This window comes from Sinocyclocheilus grahami, unplaced genomic scaffold (genome assembly GCF_001515645.1).
Source record: "Sinocyclocheilus grahami isolate Dianchi unplaced genomic scaffold, SAMN03320097.WGS_v1.1 scaffold415.1, whole genome shotgun sequence".
In the NCBI taxonomy this organism is placed as follows: Eukaryota; Metazoa; Chordata; class Actinopteri; order Cypriniformes; family Cyprinidae; genus Sinocyclocheilus; species Sinocyclocheilus grahami.
Genome location: NW_015505594.1, coordinates 647,953 through 669,390, shown reverse-complemented (window position 1 = coordinate 669,390; position 21,438 = coordinate 647,953). Strand labels below are relative to the sequence as shown.

At 36.1% G+C, this 21,438-nt stretch overlaps 1 protein-coding gene across 3 annotated transcripts in view; it reads right to left on the bottom strand.

Moving 5' to 3' along the window:
- Positions 1–9,207: 9,207 nt before the first annotated feature.
- Positions 9,208–21,438, bottom strand: part of hdac11 (histone deacetylase 11) — a 29,857-nt gene continuing 17,626 nt past the window's right edge. For all 3 annotated transcript variants that reach the window (XM_016232632.1, XM_016232633.1, XM_016232634.1), the window contains 3 exons: positions 13,832–13,928; positions 10,702–10,877; positions 9,208–9,854 (listed from right to left, as the gene is read on the bottom strand). In XM_016232632.1, coding sequence (XP_016088118.1) covers positions 9,615–9,854; positions 10,702–10,877; positions 13,832–13,928 — 513 coding nt within the window. In that variant the 3' untranslated portion in view covers positions 9,208–9,614. The remainder of the gene's footprint in view (positions 9,855–10,701; positions 10,878–13,831; positions 13,929–21,438) is intronic.

Here is a 21,438-nt window from a genome sequence, read left to right as displayed (position 1 = left end):
ATTTGAATCTGGCCATATGGAGCAACTGCTCACAGAAGCATGTGCTGAGTGGGACTGCAGTCCACATACACACTCGTCTACTGCAGCCACCTGCTGGTCCACTGTTCATATTGCAGTCCTGATTAATAATGCATGTCCATCTGGAGACAACTATCTACAATAACAAAACAGGCAAAACAAGGAAATTGATACTGTACACTGTCATTCACAATTAAAAATAAAACTACAGCTGCATCATCCCATTTTGAGCAACGATGGCAGATTTCATCTGCTAACAATATTATAGACCTCCATGTAAAGGTCATATTTTACATAAACTGAATGAATATATCTACACACTCTCACAAAGGGTTAATCATTTGTGCTGCTTCTCATGACAAAAAGTTTTCGCTTTGAAGTATCAGGAGTCCTTGGCATTTTCCAGTAGCTGCTTATGCCTCATAAATGCAAAACACCAGTTACAATCCTGAGCAGGCCAGGGACTTAAAGCTTAAAAAAAAAACAGAGTGTATGTGTCACATGATGATTTAATCCAGCTTTTCTCCTTCCTAAATTCACCTCCCCACACTTTTTGAGAGCTAAGTGAATACATAGAGAGTTCAAGAGATAGAAAGAGACAGAATGAAGGCAGAAGCAGGAAATTGATACTGTACACTGTCATTCACAATTAAAAATAAAACTACAGCTGCATCATCCCATTTTGAGCAACGATGGCAGATTTCACCAGTAGAGCATCTGCTATTAAGATAAATGCTAACAGTATTATAGACCTCCATGGAAAGGTCATATTTTACATAAACTGAATGAATATCACACACTCACAAAGGGTTAATCATTTGTGCTGCTTCTCAAGACAAAAAGTTTTCGCTTTGAAGTATCAGGAGTCCTTGGCATTTTCCAGTAGCTGCTTATGCCTCATAAATGCAAAACACCAGTTACAATCCTGAGCAGGCCAGGGACTTAAAGCTTAAAAAAAAACAACAACAAAAAACAGTGTATGCGTCACATGATGATTTAATCCTGCTTTTCTCCTTCCCAAGTTCACCTCCCCACACTTTTTGAGAGCTAAGTGAATACATAGAGAGTTCAAGAGATAGAAATAGACAGAATGAAGGCAGAAGCGGAGTAAGATCTCACCATCATTGTCTCGCTAATGGAAATGGTCACTGCTGGAAAGCGCTGTGATGGTGTTGAATCGGGTTTGTGTATATATATATATATATATATATATATATATATATATATATATATATATATATATATATATATATATGAGGGACTGTGGTAAAAGAGACATCTGAGTAGATTAGTTTAAACCAGCCTAGGGTGGTTTTCTGGTCTCCCAGCCCATTAAGAACTAGTCTGGAAAACCACCTTAGACCTTTTTTTTCTCCACAAAGAGACATTAAATAGAATTTCCATAGAAGAGTTGGGTTCATGTATGTTTTGGACTTTAATGGGATTGGGGACCAAACATTTAAAGGGGCCTTTATGTAGTATTTTATTCCCCCCCCCCCCAAAGTAATGTTTATCTATTAGCACCAAAAACAGCCACGATCTAGTCATTATCAATAAATTCTGACTCTTTTAAATAAATTGTCTTTTTTACACATACAGTAGGTGTCTAAAAGGCTACTGTACCTTTAAGACATCAACATGTATATGTACCTATTTTTTGATTGGCTAACCTCTGCATACCAGCATAATACAAACTGTCCCTTTAAAAGCACTTTAGAATCACATTTCTCTTGTGCTTTATAATGGGCATTTTATTAAAGAAGAGTGCATAGATTGACGATGCTGGCATCAGAAAATGCTAAGATAATATTGCACATCTAGCGTGCTTGAAATCTCCAGCATTCAATGTACTTGACTCGCCTTTGAATGAGACATTGTGAGGAGAGGGGGAGACTGTTAACTAAAAGGCATTTGATTAGTCTAAAATGAACAGCTGTTTAGAGCTCTTCCAGCCGAGAGAGCGACAGGAACACTTTGACAGAACTTGTACATCTTTCTTAGATTTTGTGCAGTTCAATTTGTGAGTTGGGACTTTGCTGGAAAAGATTCAACAGTAAAAGAGGTCACAAAAGTCAATTTAAAAGACACTAATTGTTGTATTTACACAGCATACAACACAAAACAATTTTGAAGAAGGATTTAAAGAGGGACATGGTGCATTCAAGTCATCCTGGGAAGTTTGTGTTTACAAGTTGGGACATGCAAATCCTGAAACATTTGACAGATCAAATAAACTATTAACTGTTTTTTTTTTAACCCATGCATAAATACTTAAATACGGTTATTTTAGACTAGCTAAGAGTAGTTCTACTGTACTTGAACTCATTTAGGTTGTAGCTAAGTAGGCTAGCTTCAAAGTAGCTTCCTCAAAACAGCTGGAAAACAAACTACAGGGTACGAATGCGAGCAGGATATTTAATTTGGCCCTGAAGCAACCTTTATATCAACAACAGATCTGATGTAAGAATTACAACAGCATGACAACACCTTCAAAACAAATCACCACTTGAAAGGTTACGTCCATTAGTCATTTAAAGGCATTTAGGATCCTGGTTTACTAGATCTTTCTCTGCTTCCATTTCACATGTCAACCAAGTCAAAATTATGTACTATCAAAGAACCAGCATTATGTCAGTAGCATTAGCAAAAAACTATGATGCTTTTTTGCGGGTGTGGTGATGCTAAAACAAGAAAAACGTAAGCAAAAAACGTACATGTGGGAGAAAACAAGGTACCGTCACATTGTTGGACAACAATAAAGTACCCCTGTCAGGATTTTAATAATAGCTCTCACAGACCTCACTCCAGGTCTCATCTAGGTGCCACTTATCAAGGGTGATGAACTGTCTTTTGAGAGCTGATGTGTGAGAGCTGGCGTCAAGCCCAGTTAGAATGCCCAGTTGTTCCAATCACTTTGACATCAATCTGCACACCCTATAAACACAGATGTCAGTTCACAGGAGAGAAGGCTAAACATAAACTAAACAGACTTCTGTAACTGCAATATATTTAACAATAACAAGCAAGACAATAACTATAAACAGAATTTTTTTTTTTTAATGAACAAGAGGTTCTAGATTAAAAAAATTAAATGAAGGAATCAATTACCAATTATTAATTGAAAAAAAAACTCAAACTGCCCAATAATACATATTTGAAACTTAAAATGTAAATGAGTTAAAAATGATGAATTGATTGAAAATGTGCTAATGTTTGTTAAATATTAAATATTTGTTGAATATTGGCAAACTAACTTTTCTTCAACAACAACAACAAAAAATAATAATACATCTATATTTTAGTCATCTTGAAAAGTGCTTTATATACAGTACACAACCTTTAAAAAAAATTTGGGGTCAGTAGGTTTTTTTTAAAGAAATTAATATACTTTAATTCAGCAAGGATGTATTAAATTGATCAAAAGTGACAGTAAAAAAATTGTATAATGTTAAAAAAGATTTCTATTTCAAATAAATGCTGTTCTTTTGAACCTCCATTTATCAAAGAATCCTGAAAAATGCATCATGGTTTCCACAAAAATATTAAGCAGCACACCTGTTTTCAACATAATAATAAACATAACTTGAGCATCAAATCAGAATATCAGAATTATTTCTGAAGGATTATGTGACACTGAAGACTGGAGTAATGATGCTGAAAATTCAGCTGTGCATCACAGGAATAAATTATATATTAAAATATAATAAAATACATGGCTAATTGATTCCTTTATTTTGAAGTGACACGCTTTGTCCTCGACACAAAATTAGCATCCAGAAATATCTTTTAAAATGACTGACAGCACCTTAATGAATGGATGCATTTTAGAATGCAATTGAAAATGTATTCCGTCTCAAAAATATTTCCCTACGAATGTGTTTACCTCAAACATGAGATTGAATACACACAATAACTTATGCACCTGCTCCCCTCAGACAAATCTGCAGAATAGCCTTGAATAGTAACAGGGCACCCGCTGCCTTAGCCGAACTGGAAAAGTGTGATCTAATAACACAGTCTAATCTCATTTCCATCTATATTGAATTGCCTTTACGATATGCACAGCTCAATGGGTGTTACCCATTATACCAGAGGATGAGCTGATCCAGCCTGCAGAGAGTAACATGGGAAGAAGAGTGGCCTTCCTTAACGGTGTCATATCATTCTATTTGGGAAATGGATGGTGGTCAGGTGTTAAATTGTCCAAGGGCGGAGATCTCCCACCTCAGTTCGTCTGGAGAGTGGGCTGTGCACTTTTGGCACTTTTGGTTAACATCTCACTACAATTTTTACCCTGCATCTCCTCTTGATATTGTGAACCAGATTAGTAAGGTTCTGAAACACAGGACAGTGGATTTCTAATATTAAAATAATAGTTCACCACCCCCCCAAAAATGAATATTTTGTCATCATTGACTCACCCTATTGTCATTCCAACTCACTCGTTTTCTTTACTCTGTGAAAAACAAAATATGTTGTTATTGGAAGACTGAGTTTGCCATACAAAGAAAGTGAATTGTGATTTACACTGGCAAGCTCTAAAAATGACAAAAAGCACTATAAAAATACCATAAAAATACTCTAATATATTTCAAGCTTTCTGAATTTATATGATAGATGTGAGGAACAGCCAAACATTTAGGTTGCTAAGGTTCAATGATAATCTTTCCTTCTGCGGTAGCCATCAAATTTCATTTGCAGTCACATTTTTTGAACCTTCCCACTTTGCGACTGGTCACGCAACAGAGCATCAGCCAATGGCATTGAACCTGGTGCAATGTGTCTAAAAACTACATCAATTTAACACATAGGCTATTATATGGCTTCAAAAGACTTGTAACTCAGAACTGATTTTATGTTCTTTTTTTGTCATTGGAGTATGGCAGTAAAAAAACACCATCTGCTTTCATTGTATGAAAAATAACAGCTTGGACGTTCTATCAAATATCTAATTTTATGACTCATAGAAAATGTAAAGGTAAGTAAATTAAGGTAAACTGTTCATCCTTGGGTGCACAGATCCTTTCTTTACCAACACATGTAATATAATATTGTCCTCAACACATTCTTGAGATGAAACATCTCTTCCTGCTTACTGTAATTTCAGTAAAACTTCCTCTTGAGAGTACATTTACAAGGTTAATCTGCTTCACAGGAGCTAAACAGCCCCCTGAGACTTCAACAGAGATTGTAGGTTGTTTCCACGCCTGAATTCAATTTAGCAACTATATATCATAAAGTTCAAGCCATAAGTGATTGAACGGCGAAACTGTAAACTTTGTTCATAAATAAAATGCATTAAAATAAATCAATAAATGCAGGCAGACATATACGACTGCACAGTCCCGCTAGGCACTCAATATGAAATATTCAGTATCCAACAACATTGCAATTTCATTCAATGCCACCCAAAAGTAATCTCAAGAATTCATAACTTCCCCTTAGCCATGCCTAAATGAAAGACCACTCTAGCATCTCTTCTTCAAAGCACACCCAAGAAAGTCCTTAATCAGGCTGAAGAGTAAGGAACAAGGGAGCCATTCTCATTACATCAGACTGTATAAACAGGGCATAGCAGCGGTTAATGAGAACCCGTATAACCCTGGCGAGGAGGTTTTTGAATAAAGACATCTGAGCTGCTTTTGTAGCTCTCAAGATGGACAGCTCGCATGACGCCAGTGGGCTCTGGACATTTAATCGCTGAGTCATAGACACCTCCTGAAATAACTCATGACAGCATTGGTGGGTGGAGTATGGGAGGGACATACACATGGTTGGCATAACAGAAAGCTCACAGCAGTGGGTGTAGTTTTTGGTTTTTAACCTGGACAAAAGATGTATAATAGAATTGCGTAGAATAAATGGTTGCAAATCATTCACCTTCAGTTCTTTTGAAATCATATCCACGTCATGGGCATCCAGCTCAACTGGCACAAAGCCAAGGTCATGGGTTTGATTCCCTGGGAACACATATACTGAAACGTCAGTATAAATAGATGATATCTGCTTTTGCACTGCAAAACAAACACGCTAACAAAAGAGACTGAAAGCAGAGATGATGAATATTACAGCACATTTGTCCCGCCGCTCAGCACTTGCTTTCAACATTAATCTTCTCCGGTTGTGGCGAGGCTTTCGAACAATAAACCAGCAGGTGTTTGAAGACGTCATGCTGATGGAAAGAAGTCATGTAAATCATATGAATTGTTAACAGATATAGTATACAATAAGCATGGGGTCTTCAGTAATTGCATTGTTAGACTTGATTTATTTTCCCTGTCCTTCCATGGAAATGCTATTAAATAAAAAGTACAAAAGAACACGACAAACACAACATGAAGACATTTGGCACATTTGTTACATGTTAACAAAGCACCATTTCCATAGATTCATGTATAAATGTACTGTAATTTACCCAAGTAATGAAGTATCTCTATACATAAAACACCGGTTTAAATAGACAAGATATGATTAATGAGTTAAATAAGAACACTACTTCAATTTTAAGTAATTTTATATAAAAATAACTTAAGAAAAAGGAATAAAATTAATATACGTTTCATAAAGTGGCACAGATCACAATAAGTGCATAAGATGTTTAGTGTTCTGACAGAAAAAAACGTTGTTATGAAATGAGCGGGTGAAATACTCATCAGTAAGTCATTTGTTCAAGCAGGACCAAGGTGGTCCTTTTCATGTACAGATCCATTAAACTGCTAGCTAGACCTCAAGGGTTCACGTCTTTCAAGTGACCTCCATTTTCATCCTTTTGACGGCTTTCATTAAAGAGAAAAAGAAAGGAAAAGAACAAAAAGACCCCACTACACTCATTAGTGTCCATTACCAAGATCCCTCCAGCACCCGAGTGCAATATCAGACTCATAACCTTAACCCAGAACCTAAAACAACATTAATAATGCTCAAATTTTGCCATTCCCAAAAGAGTAAACACCTCACTAAATTAGTGCTCTTCTCTCTGAACTTTTATTACCTAAGTCTCAAACCAGGATACGTGGAATGGGAGGTATCACAGTAAACAAATCACAAAATAAATAACAATTATATTATTTCAGTAGGTTTTAAAAATTCACACGTAAATTCACTGTTAAACGTGATGCGTGTAGTTTCTGTACCACTAGCGCCACAAGATATTTCGGCTGCATCCAAAATCGCATATTTTGGCATATACTATATATACTGTATAGTAGGCAAAAACAGTAAGTGAACAAAGTAGTTTGTCCGAATTCACAGTACTCATAAAACAGTTGGCCAAAATTGCATGGATGCCGTCCGCATTACATTCACATTATACACATTTATACGATCTAGTTTTTTAACGGTTGCCAAGTAATCACTTATTCAAAAGAATCATCATTATTTTGTTATGTAGGGGTGTTTGGGATGCTCAAAGAAACAGAGCCATGTTTTTACTCTATTCTGTGCTCTAAGAGCAATTTAGTGCAGAAAGGTCTGGAGGTCTACTAATACCACTAACATTAGTTTCTACAAATTTCACACAATGTCGCTAGAGAACAGAGCCGTGACCATTAAACCTCCAACCTGAGGATAAGTGCCTACCACAAAGCTCATTAGTTGTTACTTAAGAAGACAACCCTCTATATACCAACCTTGAGCTTGAAAAAAAAAAAAGATAAATAAAAGGGATAGTTCATTAACAAAATGAAAAGTCTATCATCATTTACCCTAATTTTGTTTCAGATCTGTTTTTTTTTCTGCAGAACAAAAAAGGAGATACTTCAGAGAATGTTCATGCGGCTCTCTTGTACACAATGTAAGTGGATAGAAACCAGGGGTTTGTGTTGGAAAAATATGAGATGTAAAGAAAATTATATATTTCAATGCTTTTGTGTTCACTTGCAAAACATTTGCGTTCCCACAGGAAAAATTGCATTCACTTGTAAAACTTTTGCATTTCCCAGAGAAACGATGCGTTTGCTTGCAAAACTTTTGCTTTCAACTAAGAAACTTTGTGTTCCTTGGGAAAACGTTTTTGTTCCCCCAAGAAAGTTTGTTTACTTGCAAAACATTTGCATTCTCTTGCAAAAGTATGGCATTCCCCCAAGAAATTTTGCATTCACTTGCATAAACATTGAAATTTAGTTTTTCACCATATTATTTCCACATATTATCACCTTGTGAGCAATCGCAACATTTTTGCAAGTTAATGCAAAAGCATTGAAATGTTTCCTCCCCTCTCAAATTTTTATTTGCATCATGTCCTTCATGCTTGTCCTTCATAGTCAAACAGATTTGGAAAAACACGAGTGAATAAATGACTGAATTTGCATTTTTGGAAGAACCTTATCTTTAAATAAACTCAAAACTTATAATGCCAATAGTGACAAATTCAATTGTAAATATGTGTGGAGTAATGAACTCCTTGAGTAAAAATAGTAGACTGTTCTACACTTGATGTCTAAAAATAAAATCACAAAATAAAAATAAAAATACTGAGAATCGTGATTTCAAACTAGAATTTAAAATCTGAACATAAGAACATCTATTTATTCTCTAGATGACAGGAACCATTTTGTTAAATTGAGGCAGACAAGATCACGGCTTTACAACTGTCACTGGTAACCAACTGTAGTGTCTCTCAGACTCTCCAATGAAGAATTTCATTTCCTAATAGAGAGAGCCCCAGCCTCAGCCTGAAGACGTTTCAAAAGCCTGCCAGGCGTAATATGATAGAAAGCACTTAGCCTGACAGTGGTCCACCTGCTGATGCACACAAATGAGAATTCCAGCGTGCTGCTAAAACCAACTGGTCACAAAAGCACGTCCTAAGAGCAACTTCCATTTAATGTCACAGAATAATTTAAGGCGTGATAGCAGAGCAGGTCAATGCAATGAGGAATCTGTAATGAATCCAAAATTGATTAATAATGGTATAATTTAATTTTGAGTAAATCCAATATAGTGTTGCAGAGAGCTGCCACAAATCGCTCAATAAAATCAACTCCTGGCATACAGTATATTTTTCTTGTGTGTGTATCTCAAACTGGGGACTTCTAGAGAAAATGTACAATATCCCTTAGTTTTTGTGTTTTTTGACTTTGAAATTGAGAATAAATCAATTCCCTTCCAATTCCAATGTGTGGGCACCAATTAAAATGGTTTAAAGGTATAGTTCACCCAACAATGAAAATGCTGTTATTCCAAAACTGTATAATTGTCTTTCTTCTGTGGAACACAAAATGAGAAATGTTCTTTTCCATATAATAAAACTGAATGGATTTGGAATGAGTGTGAGCAAATGATGACAATTTATTTTTGGGTAAGCTATTCCTTTGAAAATTGTATGTGCAAACAAGCATTGCATAAAAGACCCTTAAGGAATGATGGAAAAATGGAAAATATTACCCAATCTCAAAATTTCTTACCAAAACTATCACAAAAAATGCAACATACAAGTTAAATAGTTCAAATCAATGAACTACGAAAACTATCCTGAGTCAATCTCGGTCCAAACTACCAAACCATTAGATCCCTGACCAGAACATTATATATTAATTCTAAATGTTTGCATTAGGTAATAGAACAGCGTCTTTGACAAGGTCCAAGACCAGGAGAGTTTAAATGGCACTGAACGTGGCCCCTGATGACACACATTTGCTCATCATGAGCGGGACATGTGAGGGTCCTGCACCTTCTACAGCCTCTTCACCAATCAAACCCTGTCTGTGCAGATTCAAGATGGAATCAGCAATAATGCGAGCAGTTTTCTTCTGGTACCCCCCTGACGTCACCATAAGGATGGGGATTCCTCGTCGCTGGGCTGCCCTGAAGATGATCTCATCTCTCTTTACAATACCCTGAAAGAGGGGTGAGAATATTTTACCACAGAGTTTAATATGGCTTCATATGTAATGAGTCAGTTTAGCAAAGTACAAATCTTATTTTTTTTTTTTTAAATAACCTGGCATAGTTATTATGCGAGAAGTTGCAAATGAATTGGTCCAAATAGTTAAGCTAATGCATTTGGTCTCTTTCTTCAGAGTTAAGCAAAATAAGGTTGACTGGCCTATTTTCCACCTTGAAAATTAGTTTAGAGAAGTTCATGGAGACGAATCCTGCCCAGACACATTTCTCATCCCACTGGTAAGTTTTTTTAAGCATAAAAAAAACTTTTTTGCTTAAAACAAGAAAAAAAGTCAATGGGGTAAGAAAAAAATAAAGTTACGTTCTCTTGTTATGCACATTGTTTCTCAAGTAAATATATATTGTTTTAAAGATTACGTTGTTAAGCTGCTTTGATTAAGAAAATTATTTTTCCAGATAAAAAAAAAAATACATAAATATGCAATTTAAAAAATTCAATAGTGTGCAAGTGCAATACAAAAACTACATAAACTTGCTGATAGCATTTGATTTATGAGACGTAGCAGGTCACAGTGGCACAGGGTAACCTCATGTGCAGGCATATCCAACACTGTCACATTAATACACTATATGATTTTAATAAAAGTCCTTCTTCTAATCTCCCTCCAAATCTTCAAAATGAAGATGTTCCTCAACACTACTGCCCATTCATCCTGTAAAGCAGGCCTGAATAATTGATACAGAAGTTTATTGACCAGGCTAGACAACCCTGCCGAGTTGAAGCAGTGTGTTTTGGATCTGATATGGTGGACTGAAAGGAAGAATGAGTGACAGCTGTACCTGTGGGGATATAGCCAGACCTCCGAGAGGGTCTCCATCAAGAACGTCTGTGCCTGCATTGTATATGATGTCGGGCCATACTTCATTCAGCGCCCCTTCTGAATGGAGCTCCACCTTCTGTAGATACTCCATGTCTTCTGTGCCCCAGTCCAGCTCCACTTTTCGTTTAATCGCCCCTGAAGTCAGAAATGAAGACCAAATTAGGCTTTCATTACCTTAAACTGTTGATCTAAGTATTATTTATGTCAGTGGTTCTCAACTGGTTTGGCCACGGTACCCATATTTTCCCATGGTCATCAAGCCGCGACACACTTTTTTTTAAAGATATATACACCGACTGCCTTTCAAAAGTTTGGGATCAGTAAGATTTATTACTTTTTAAAGGGTTAGTTCACCCAAAAATTAAAAATTCTGTCATTAATTACTCACCCTCGTGTTGTTCGAAACCTGTAAGACCTTCGTTCATCTTCGGAACACAATTTAAGATATTTTTTATGAAATCTTAAGGCTCTCTGACCCTCCCATAGACAGCAAGGTTACTACCACGTTCAAGGTCCAGAAAAGTACCAAGATGATCGACAAAGTAGTCCGTGTGACATCAGTGGTTCAATTGCAAAGGTACGAAGCTACGAGAATACTTTTTTGTGCAAAGAAAACAAAAATAACGACTTTATTCCACACGTCTCTACTGCGTCACTTGTGGACGCGCGTTCACGACAGTATTATGACGCAAGCGTGTGGCGGCGCCGTACTGACCCAGATCCGCCGTGATGACGTCATTACGCCGGATCTGGGTCAGCGCCGCCACACGCTCGCGTCATAATACTGTCGTGAACGCGCATCCACAAGTGACGCAGTAGAGACGAAAATGTAGAATAAAGTCATTATTTTAGTTTTCTTTGCGCAAAAAAGTATTCACGTAGCTTCGTAACTTTACAGTTGAACCACTGATGTCACACGGACTACTTTGTTGATCATCTTGGTACTTTTCTGGACCTTGAATGTGGTAGTTACCTTGCTGTCTATGAGAGGGTCAGAGAGCCCTCAGATTCCATCAAAAATATCTTAAATTGTGTTCCGAAGATGAACGAAGGTCTTACGGGTTTCGAACAACACAAGGTTGAGTAATTAATGACAGAATTTTAATTTTTTGGTGAACTAACCCTTTAACTACAGATGAAGACAAAGGGAGGTAAAGTGTCAGTAAACAGAAAAGATAACAGCAATTCAGAGCAGTTACACTCAAATACTGGACAAAGGAACCTATTGAAAAGGGTTAGTTTTTTTTCAACCCATATGACTTCCTATTTTTCTGTACGACATTCTGCTCTCTTCAATACAATGAATGTAAATGGAGACCAGGGTCTGTCATGCTCCAATATAAATAAAAAAAGCAACATAAAAGCATCTTTAAACTAGGCCAAATGTATTTTGTGCTTCTAAAATCATATAATAGCTTTTTAAAATTTGAGTCATTAGTCAATGAAAACTGCTTGGTATCATTGGTCACCATTCACTTTCATTGTATGTAAAAGAGCAGCCAGGACAGTCTGCAATAAATATTAATTTTGTGTTCCAGAGAAATAGCCACATACTATTTAAAACATACAGATAAAAGGGTGAGTAAATTACAGATTTTTCATTTTGGGGGTGAACTAGTCCTTTAAGTTGTACTACCCGTTTAAAAAAAAATAATACATCCTTCTAAAATTTGGGGGGAAAGTCAGTAAGGAGTTTTCTGGGTTTCTTTTCTCACCAAATTTGCTGTGGATGTAACTGAAAAGATGCAACTATTTACCTTAAAAAGGCAAAACCTAATGTAAGGTGTTCTTTCGTTTACTTAAGCCTGATTTAAAGGCAAATAGACCACAATACCTACTCAGAGGCTTTTAAGACCTAATTAGTCTCTTGTGCCTTTCCAGGCAGATGAGAGGACTACAAATACACAGAGTCAGAAAACCAAGGAATATTCTCTTTTGAACCTACTGAGAAGTCACAGAGGGAAAATGGCTTAGAAAAAACGAATGAAAATTTTAAGGAGAATAAGGCCATGCAAAACTTATCATGAGAAGCCAGGATGCGCCTTCAATAGAGCGAGGGGAAGTTTGAGTCAGATCATTATACGTTTATAAAACTTTATGTTTAGCTGGTTACGGTATGTAAATGCATTAATGAAATCATCTCAGGTTTGACAAGTTGTCGCAAGGTGTGCATTGAAGCTGAACAGAACAGCAAGTTTTCTGTCACTCCTACTCAAATGTTTGACAGAGCGAGTTAGAACAGTGCAGATAACGGATGCGTTAATTGACAAAGATTATAATGTGACCATATCGGTGCCAGTTGGAGCATGTTGTCAGTCATCCCTTCAAAACACTGTAGACTGTTTCTTTGATATTCAACATATCAATCAATACATTTCCGGAAGGAAATATCAGTGCATGCCAGGCAGAAAAAGAAGACCAATCACAATTCAGTACGCAAATATGCAAATGACATCAACAATCAATTAGAATTTGAATACTGTATCATTGTAAGCCAAAGGAAGACTTTCAAAGGTTTGGAAATTTTTGTCAAATAAATTAAGCAACAAAAATAAGTGAATACACACAGTTTGACATGTACTTGTAATGAAATATTTGTATCAGAAACAATGTTTAAGAAGGTACACAAAGAAAGACAAAAACAAATATACTATATGCTGCACTGACATCCTTTTTTGTTTGCATGCAAACACAGAGAAAGTATAAAGAAGAGGGTTACAATAACAATAGAAATGTGTATGATGAAAATCACATACAACGATACAGTACAAGACAGTGAGCCAACAGCTCGCAGTAGTATGAGGGTTGCAGGCCACTGCCCCCTGTAGGAGAGCAAAAGTACTTTACCTTCTTCCCATGCATTCTTTCATTTCCTTTCATCTGCCTCCACCTCAGTATGTCATTATTTGTGAGTGTGTAGTTGTGAATTTGTATAGATATGCAAATAAAGAGCAAGTCTAGGCTAAATTAGTCAGATAACCATGATCCAAAGTGCTTTGGCTTTTTGTATCACTGTGGGACAGGATATCTTTACATAATCAGGATCACTTCAAACCCCCATTTACACACTCAAATGCACATTAACTCACTCTTTGCATATCCATCTCCTGGATAGATGTGGCGATTATAGACATCCATTATGTAAACGCGTCTGTCTTCCAGGAAATCCAGCTCGTGGCCATTTCCCTGCAATATATATCAAAGAGCAGATATAAGTTCATATTATGTGGATTCCTGCTGTTAGAACCTATAACTACAATGCTGCTGCTAGTTTCACTAACTACAGTGCATTAAATATATATAATAAAGATATGGTCTAGTGGTTAACACTAGAACGCTTATCTGGGAGATACTCAGGCCTTTATGCATATTCTACGCCTGGTTTTCAGAGAAAATCTGCAGAATTCTACATAATGGATTTGAATACAACCCAATGTTTTACAATGAGCTGAAATTATATTAAATTTGAATATTCAATAAGTCAGCATGCAAACAATGAGTCTTTGTGAATGATGAGGGCTCAAATTCTGTGGAAATCTGCAGAACTTTGTTGGTGAAATTCCTGCAAAGAAAGCATATTTTGTATTGTTTTCCATAAAAATATATATACATTCTCAAAACAAAGAATAAACCATAAACAAGATTTGTTTCTTTAAAAAGTGAACAATTTAAACAATAATTACAAAATAGTTTTATTATTAATTTGTTAATGATATGATAATCATCCTTCAACACATTAAAAAAAATAAAACAAAATTATTAATCACCACCAGGGCTCATTCCCACAACACCCTTAATAATAATAATAATAATAATAATAATAATAATAACAATAAAGGCAGTAAAAGGAAAATTTATATTATAAAGCTTCAGATAAAATTTATTTAACTTTGCTTCAAGTAAATGTATCTTGTTTTAATTATTTGTTAGATATTTTTACTATATATGATGAAAACAACAAAAATTTAATTATTATTTTTGCAGTGTATACTATGGAGATATTGGAAAAAGAAGACAGACGACAGAAAAACTGGGTCAAAGATATGCATTTCATAACTATTGTATTTTATGTGTTTTACAAAAAGTTCACTCACTTTGTGCCGGCTCATAAAAATCTCAAATCTGCTTGTCAACAACAGTTATTATAATGCAGTGTATTGCATGTGTCCAGTGTGAATACAACTGCTTTTGTTTTTGAAATAGAGCATGACTGACAGCGAGAGATGCGAAGATGAGCTTTTTTTTAGCTCTCGGAAATGCTAAGTATTGAGCTGTGTGTTCTGAAGACATAACATTTCCATCTCTCTTCATTCCATCCTCCTCATCTGTCATGTACAGCGTCTGGCTATTGTCACTTTTAATTTAAAACTGCTGCAAGGCCCACAACTCATGTGTACGACTACAGCCTCTTATTCCAAAACAGCCCTGTCTCTCTGCTCACAAAGACCGTTAGCCAATTACGAGACTATGAACTGCGCATTAGGGACACATTAACATTCTCCTGTCTGCACCATCTGTGCACTCAAGCAGCGAAACCTTGCTGCTGGCAAAAAGAAATCCATGTAGCAATTTTGCATTTGGTCTTCTGAAATCTAACAGGCAGCTTACATTAATAATATATACAGGAGTGATTGCTGAACGTGCAGCAGCTTTTAGGTAGCAATGATGGTCTCTAGTAGAGGTGAACTGTTATAGAACTGTAATATTAATGTGTAAACGCTATTATAAGACCAGAGGATGGAAGGTACAGAATTTCTGCATCAGAGACCAAGTCTGCAATCACCTCGGAACTGGAACATGCTGGAAATGTCAGATTGACAATTTCATTGTTTTCATGTAGATTTACCCTCTGTAGTTTGCTACAGGCAGTTAAAGAGGTGATAAAGTATACTGTTTGGATATATGATGACATGAAGTTATCAAACTATAAAAACACAGTCAGAAAGATGCTAGGAGATGCTGTTTTTTTAAAGTTTAAATTACGTTTTTTAAGCATACTTCATAAATGCATTATATTCTGAAGCACTGTATAAAAAACTTAAATGAGATCTTTGAAAAAGAACTCTGATCAAAATTAGAAAACATTTAAAGATACCTACAAGTTATTGGTGTTAATATGGCACCTGGGGCTAATTTCTTTAATTATATGACAAACCCCTTTTAACTGGCAGCATTCCTGCAATTTTCACTGAGATGGCGGACACTCTAATGTGGTTGTGCAGATGAAGGCCAAAGGGATGACCCTCAGCCATTGCAAGAGAAGCAGGTCATTCCAAATCTGTGATTTCTAGAATACTGCAGCTTTACAATGACACTAATTCATTCAAGACCCGCAAAAAGGCTGGAGAGAGGAGAACTCGTCCAAAGTTCATTTTAGTGATGAAAGCAAGTTTAATTCCTTAATTGTAAGTCGCTTTGGCTAAAAGCATCTGCTAAATGAATAAATGTAAATGTAATTTATTTGGGTCTGATGGGAAACATTATGTTCGGTGTCAAGCTGGGGAAAGACTGAAGCCCAAGTGCGTAAAGAAGTCAGTGAAAGGTGGAGGAGGAAGTGTCATGGTTTGGGGGATGTTTTCTGCAGCAGGAGTGGGCTCTTATACAACTACATTGAGGGTGAATCCAAATGTTTATCTGAACCTTCTTCAGCAACATGCAGTTCCTTCCCTGCAAGTATCTCCCAATCAGCCTGCAATTTTCATGCAAGACAATGCCCCCGTCACACTGAGAAACTGGTAAAGCAGATCCTTGAAGCTAAGAACACTGAAATAATGAAATGGCCAGCCCAGAGTCCTAATCTAATCCCAACTGAAAATCTATGGAAAATACTTGGCAACAATGGCTAAAAAAAACCACTACAGTCACCGAACTATGGAAGAGAGTGGAAGAAGAGTGGACCAAGATCACACCAGCGCAGTGTGAGAAACTAGTGATGTCCTGTGGCTTTAAAGCAGGGGCCTCTACAATTCCTACTAATTTCTGACAGCTGTGTAGGGTATCAGACCGAATCAGACAATCTAAGATTTGGTCAAAACATGGTTGAAACGAGGAGTTCAAATTCCACAAAGGCCCAAGACAACAGGATGCTCATAAATCAGACCCTAGCCAGTCTGAAGCAAGCCTAACCAACTCTTTCACAGAACAGCTTTCAACATTAACACAAAAGGAACACACTGATCATAACAACTCAGGAAGGAGATTGTCAATTTTAGGGCAAGTAATCAAGATTAAATGGTGTATGTATTTTTAATAACTATTGAATAGCTTAATGGTTCGTATTCATGTTTGGTATGTGTGAGTTTGAATCTTCTTGCTTGAAACGTTTCTTCCAATCAATTCTTTGTCAAATGTATCATATTCTTGTTATAGAAATCATGTCCAAACTATACTCGGCAAGAGCGGGAAAAGCGCGGACCATGTGACTGATAAGGGAACATTTGATTTATGAATGAGGAGAAACATTGCAACACCCCGAGCTACAATTGGTCAAGGCACCATTTGGGGTGTGTTAAACAGCCCGGTTTAAATACTCAGCACACCATCAAACTTTACTTTTTGTGTCTAGCTTTTAGCTTTTTGTGTCTAGCTTTTAGCTTGTCGCTTCTAGTCATGTTTTTTTAGTTATATGCTTTTTAGCCATGCGGCTTTTTAGTTATATGCTTTTTAGCCAGCGCTTCTTAGCGCTTTTGAGTGTGCTCTGGCTTGCACGCCATCTCCTCCAAAACCATGAGGATAAATGCCACCTGGTCTCGTCAAACTTTACTTCTATTTCTTTACTTTAGTTTATTTTATTTTCCATTGAGAGTTTCGTGTGTTCCGAGTTAAGTTTGCCTAACGCCGCATCTCCGAAAGAGTGCCGTCTAAACTTCAACTGCAGACCACAGCTCCGCGTCGCCAGCCAACGCCCAACCACTGGCTTCCCAAGACTGAACCTCCAGCCAATCAGAAAAGCGGGAAACCCCTTTCGGCAACCAGACAAGGAAGGGAACCCCGCACACAGGAACACAATACCTCCAGATCCCAGCTGAACTGGTGCATTTAATATAAATTTTAACCTAATTGGGGGACTCAATGCGAGGGTTAATTAAGTGATTGATGGTTGTTCAGATCTATGCAATTGAACATATTGCTGTAAACTTGGGATTTCACATTTTCATTCTCTTAAACTAATTATTTCCTCACTTTCTCTCTTTCTGCAACTTGTGTGAATGCGTGTGTTAGATTAGTTTATATGTCTTAGATTTATCCAATAAAGCCTTATTTATATTGAAAAGAGAAGTATCTCGTGTTTTGTGCTCACAAGTTAATGTCTTAAACTGCCGATCTTGTTACTGTGCTAATTAATAGTGTTTTCACTATATTTTGGATATAAATATCCATTGCAGAATTTATGTCATACGGCTCGTTCACTGAATCGCTGGCCGTCTCAGTGATTAACCCGTAAAACAGTGATTCTGTCCAAATTCCCTTACATATTATTGGTGGAGTTCCCTTTAAAATCTTAAATGATTCCCTTTGAGCTAAATTGACCTGTTTCCCTTACAGCTGTAACCCTCCAAAATTTTAGTTGTAAACTTCTTTCGTGCTACAGTAGTTCCTTTTCTTTCATTTTGATCACTATGTTTTCCAAAAAATAAAGGTTTTTGTTGAAATGCCTTAGATATTTTCTCAAAATTGTTAGTAAAATAGTGGTATACCCACAGCTAATATTCCTTAAATTTTTGAGCTATGAAGATTAACAATATTTCAGAAAAAAAGGAATTATTTATAGATTGTTCTCTCATTTTGATCTTCACTGTATATATATAGATGACACTTTCAAATATTGAAATATTGACCTTTATTTAAAAAAATAAATAAATAAAAATGACAAAAACTTATTCTATAGCTTAACCTAAAATTAAAACAATAATAATCGAACAATACAAGCCAGTTCAAAATATTAATAAATATTATAAATGAATAACATAATTTAGTATGAAACCTAGAATGAATTCAGTTCAGACCATTTCTTGATTCTTAATGTCCTGTCACTTCACTGACCCATCAATACAAATGTCAAAAGGAATATTTTTCCTCATTAAAATGTTTTAGACAAAGAATATGAATACTTTTGAAAATATGAATAGCTGAACACTCATCTGATCTCTGTAATCCTCCTGTTATTGGAAACAATCGATAGTGGAGAAAATGTATCATAGCTGACTGCAAATTAGTATTTCTAACATTACTAGCTAAAACTTATGACCTTGCGTGATGCTGAAATACATCCACAACGCTAGGTGTCCCTATAGGTCCATTATTACTACTGTATCAGCCAGTCTTTAGTCATTGTTGGGTATGTAAAGATCCAGGGGTGCTAACAACTAATTTTAGTACTTTGATTCCTAATATGTCCTCTCATTGTGCAGATAATCCTGGTTATTAGCAAACACTTCATATATGCACTAGTCGTCGCCTACAGAGACCAGCGTCTGCCATTACATGTCATAGTTTTAAGCCTTTAATTGGAGCTTTAACGCCAACTTCTCCCCTCTCGATATTTTCACAGCCTTTAAACCCAGCTGAGACAGCGCTTTCAGGCACATTTATATGCCAACATGAGGATTCTTACCTTTGTCCTGCTTGTGGCCCTCCATGAATTATTCACCCGGCAATGGTATTGATCTGATCTTGTTGGCTTAGTCGATGAGCAAAAGACTATAATTACAATCAAGCCACACTTAAAAATGCTTATGGCAGTTTTATGTGCTACTGTTGCACCAAAATTATCAGGAACAACAGCTCCTGGGTCCATGAAAACTTAATTAATAGGCTGGGCAAATTAGCAGAGGAGGTGATCATAGGAAGGAGAGTGCAATAAACTGCAAATTTGATGGAAACATGTTGATTTTTCTGGGTGGTTCTTGTGGTGTTCAGGCTTGCGCGTTCTCTAACATGGCCATGCATACTGGATAGAAAGAGTGTTGTTTCTGTGCTTTTTTTTTACAGCTCTTTTACTATGCAAGGCAGGTCACTATAACTGTTTTAGTGTTCCTCACAATATTTTTTCTGCAGTGTTTTTTTGCCACTTATGTGCCGAGTTTGATCATATATCAGTCCATTTGGTTGTTTGTATTTTTTCTAGTCTTTATTTTGTTTTAATTCTGTTGTACATTTCCTGTACAGCACTTTGGCTTCACCATCTGTTGTTTTTAAATGTGCTTTATAATAAATCAGTAAACAAAACTAAAAAAGTTGGCAGCCACCGCCAGCATTTTTGGGCATTTTCACAAAAGTTTAATGGCACCCAAAATGTTTTGTTGTATTTTTTTTATTTATTTTTTTTATCAAGACTTGAATATGGGTAAGTTTACTGAAAAAAGCAACATTTTGAACAAAGCTGAGAAAATCAGGTTTTTGTAAAAGACTACGCCTGGATCAGATTCAGGATGATGATCAAAACATAGATGGAATAGATCGCTTCTATCAACACATCCAAAGCTTGCACTGTCCTAAACCACTTCCTGGATTGTCATTTCATTCAGTAATCTTAGGCAGTTTTGATTTCTATAATGATTAGTGTTTGATGTTCCCATTATTTTACATATGCATCTGCTTACATACGATCTGCTTACGATCGCTTGTTTCTGCTTCTTCCTCACCGTGTTTTGATCCAGACATTCAATACTCTTTCAGAAGACGTGTACTAGCGGAAAACACGGAAAGATGGAAATTTCCATCAGTGGCGTGGAAAGAAATAATGATTATCATTAAAAAGTTGGGGGTCAGTAAGTGGTTTTTTTTTTTTTTGGAAAGAAATTGATACTTTTATTCAGCAAGAATTAATTAAACTGATCAAAAGTGACAGTAAATACATATAACTTTTAATGTTACAAGAGATTTTTATTTTTAAAAATTACAGTTCTTTTGAATTTTCTATTCATTGGATAATTTTGAAAATCTCGGTTTCCACAAAAATGTTAAGCAGTACAACTCTTTTTAACATTGATAATAGTACAAAATGTTTCTTAAGCACCAAAGCAGCATATTAGAATGATTAAAATGAAAATTCAGCTTTACCATTACATTAATAAACTACATTTTAAAATGTATTAAAATAGAAAACACTAAAATATATACACTTATATACAGATGTCCAGCATACGTCACCAGAGAGAAGTCTGTTATTTCACCAGAAGATCAGGTTATTACGAGGTAAAAAAAAAATGAAACATGCATGGCTCACAATAAGAATCATAACATATAAGAAAATTTATGAAAATTAGAATTTTCATTTCATTTAATTCTTTTCAGCAGAGACTCTCTTAGTATACTTTCACTATAGATGACATATATTTTGCCTTCCTTTCGTTCAAATTATCTTGAAAAACTATATACTGTAACACCATCACTGAAAACCTGACAACATAAAGAATTATGGATGTCAGAAATGAGTGTGACAGCTGTCACCTGAAACTCTTTGTAGCTGATTGCCCATTTAGAGCCCTGCTGCTTAATTCAACTCTTTACCTCAGAGTCCTTGGTTGTGAGACAGCTCTCTTTTTCATTCTGTTATCTCATCAAGCACTTCCTTGTCTCTTTCGCTTCATCCAGCTCTCTCTCTCGCTCAGGTGAGCATGACGTCAAACTAAATATTTTCTGCTCACCTTCACTGTCCCCAATGTCCACAGAGAGAAGCTAGATCACAATGAGC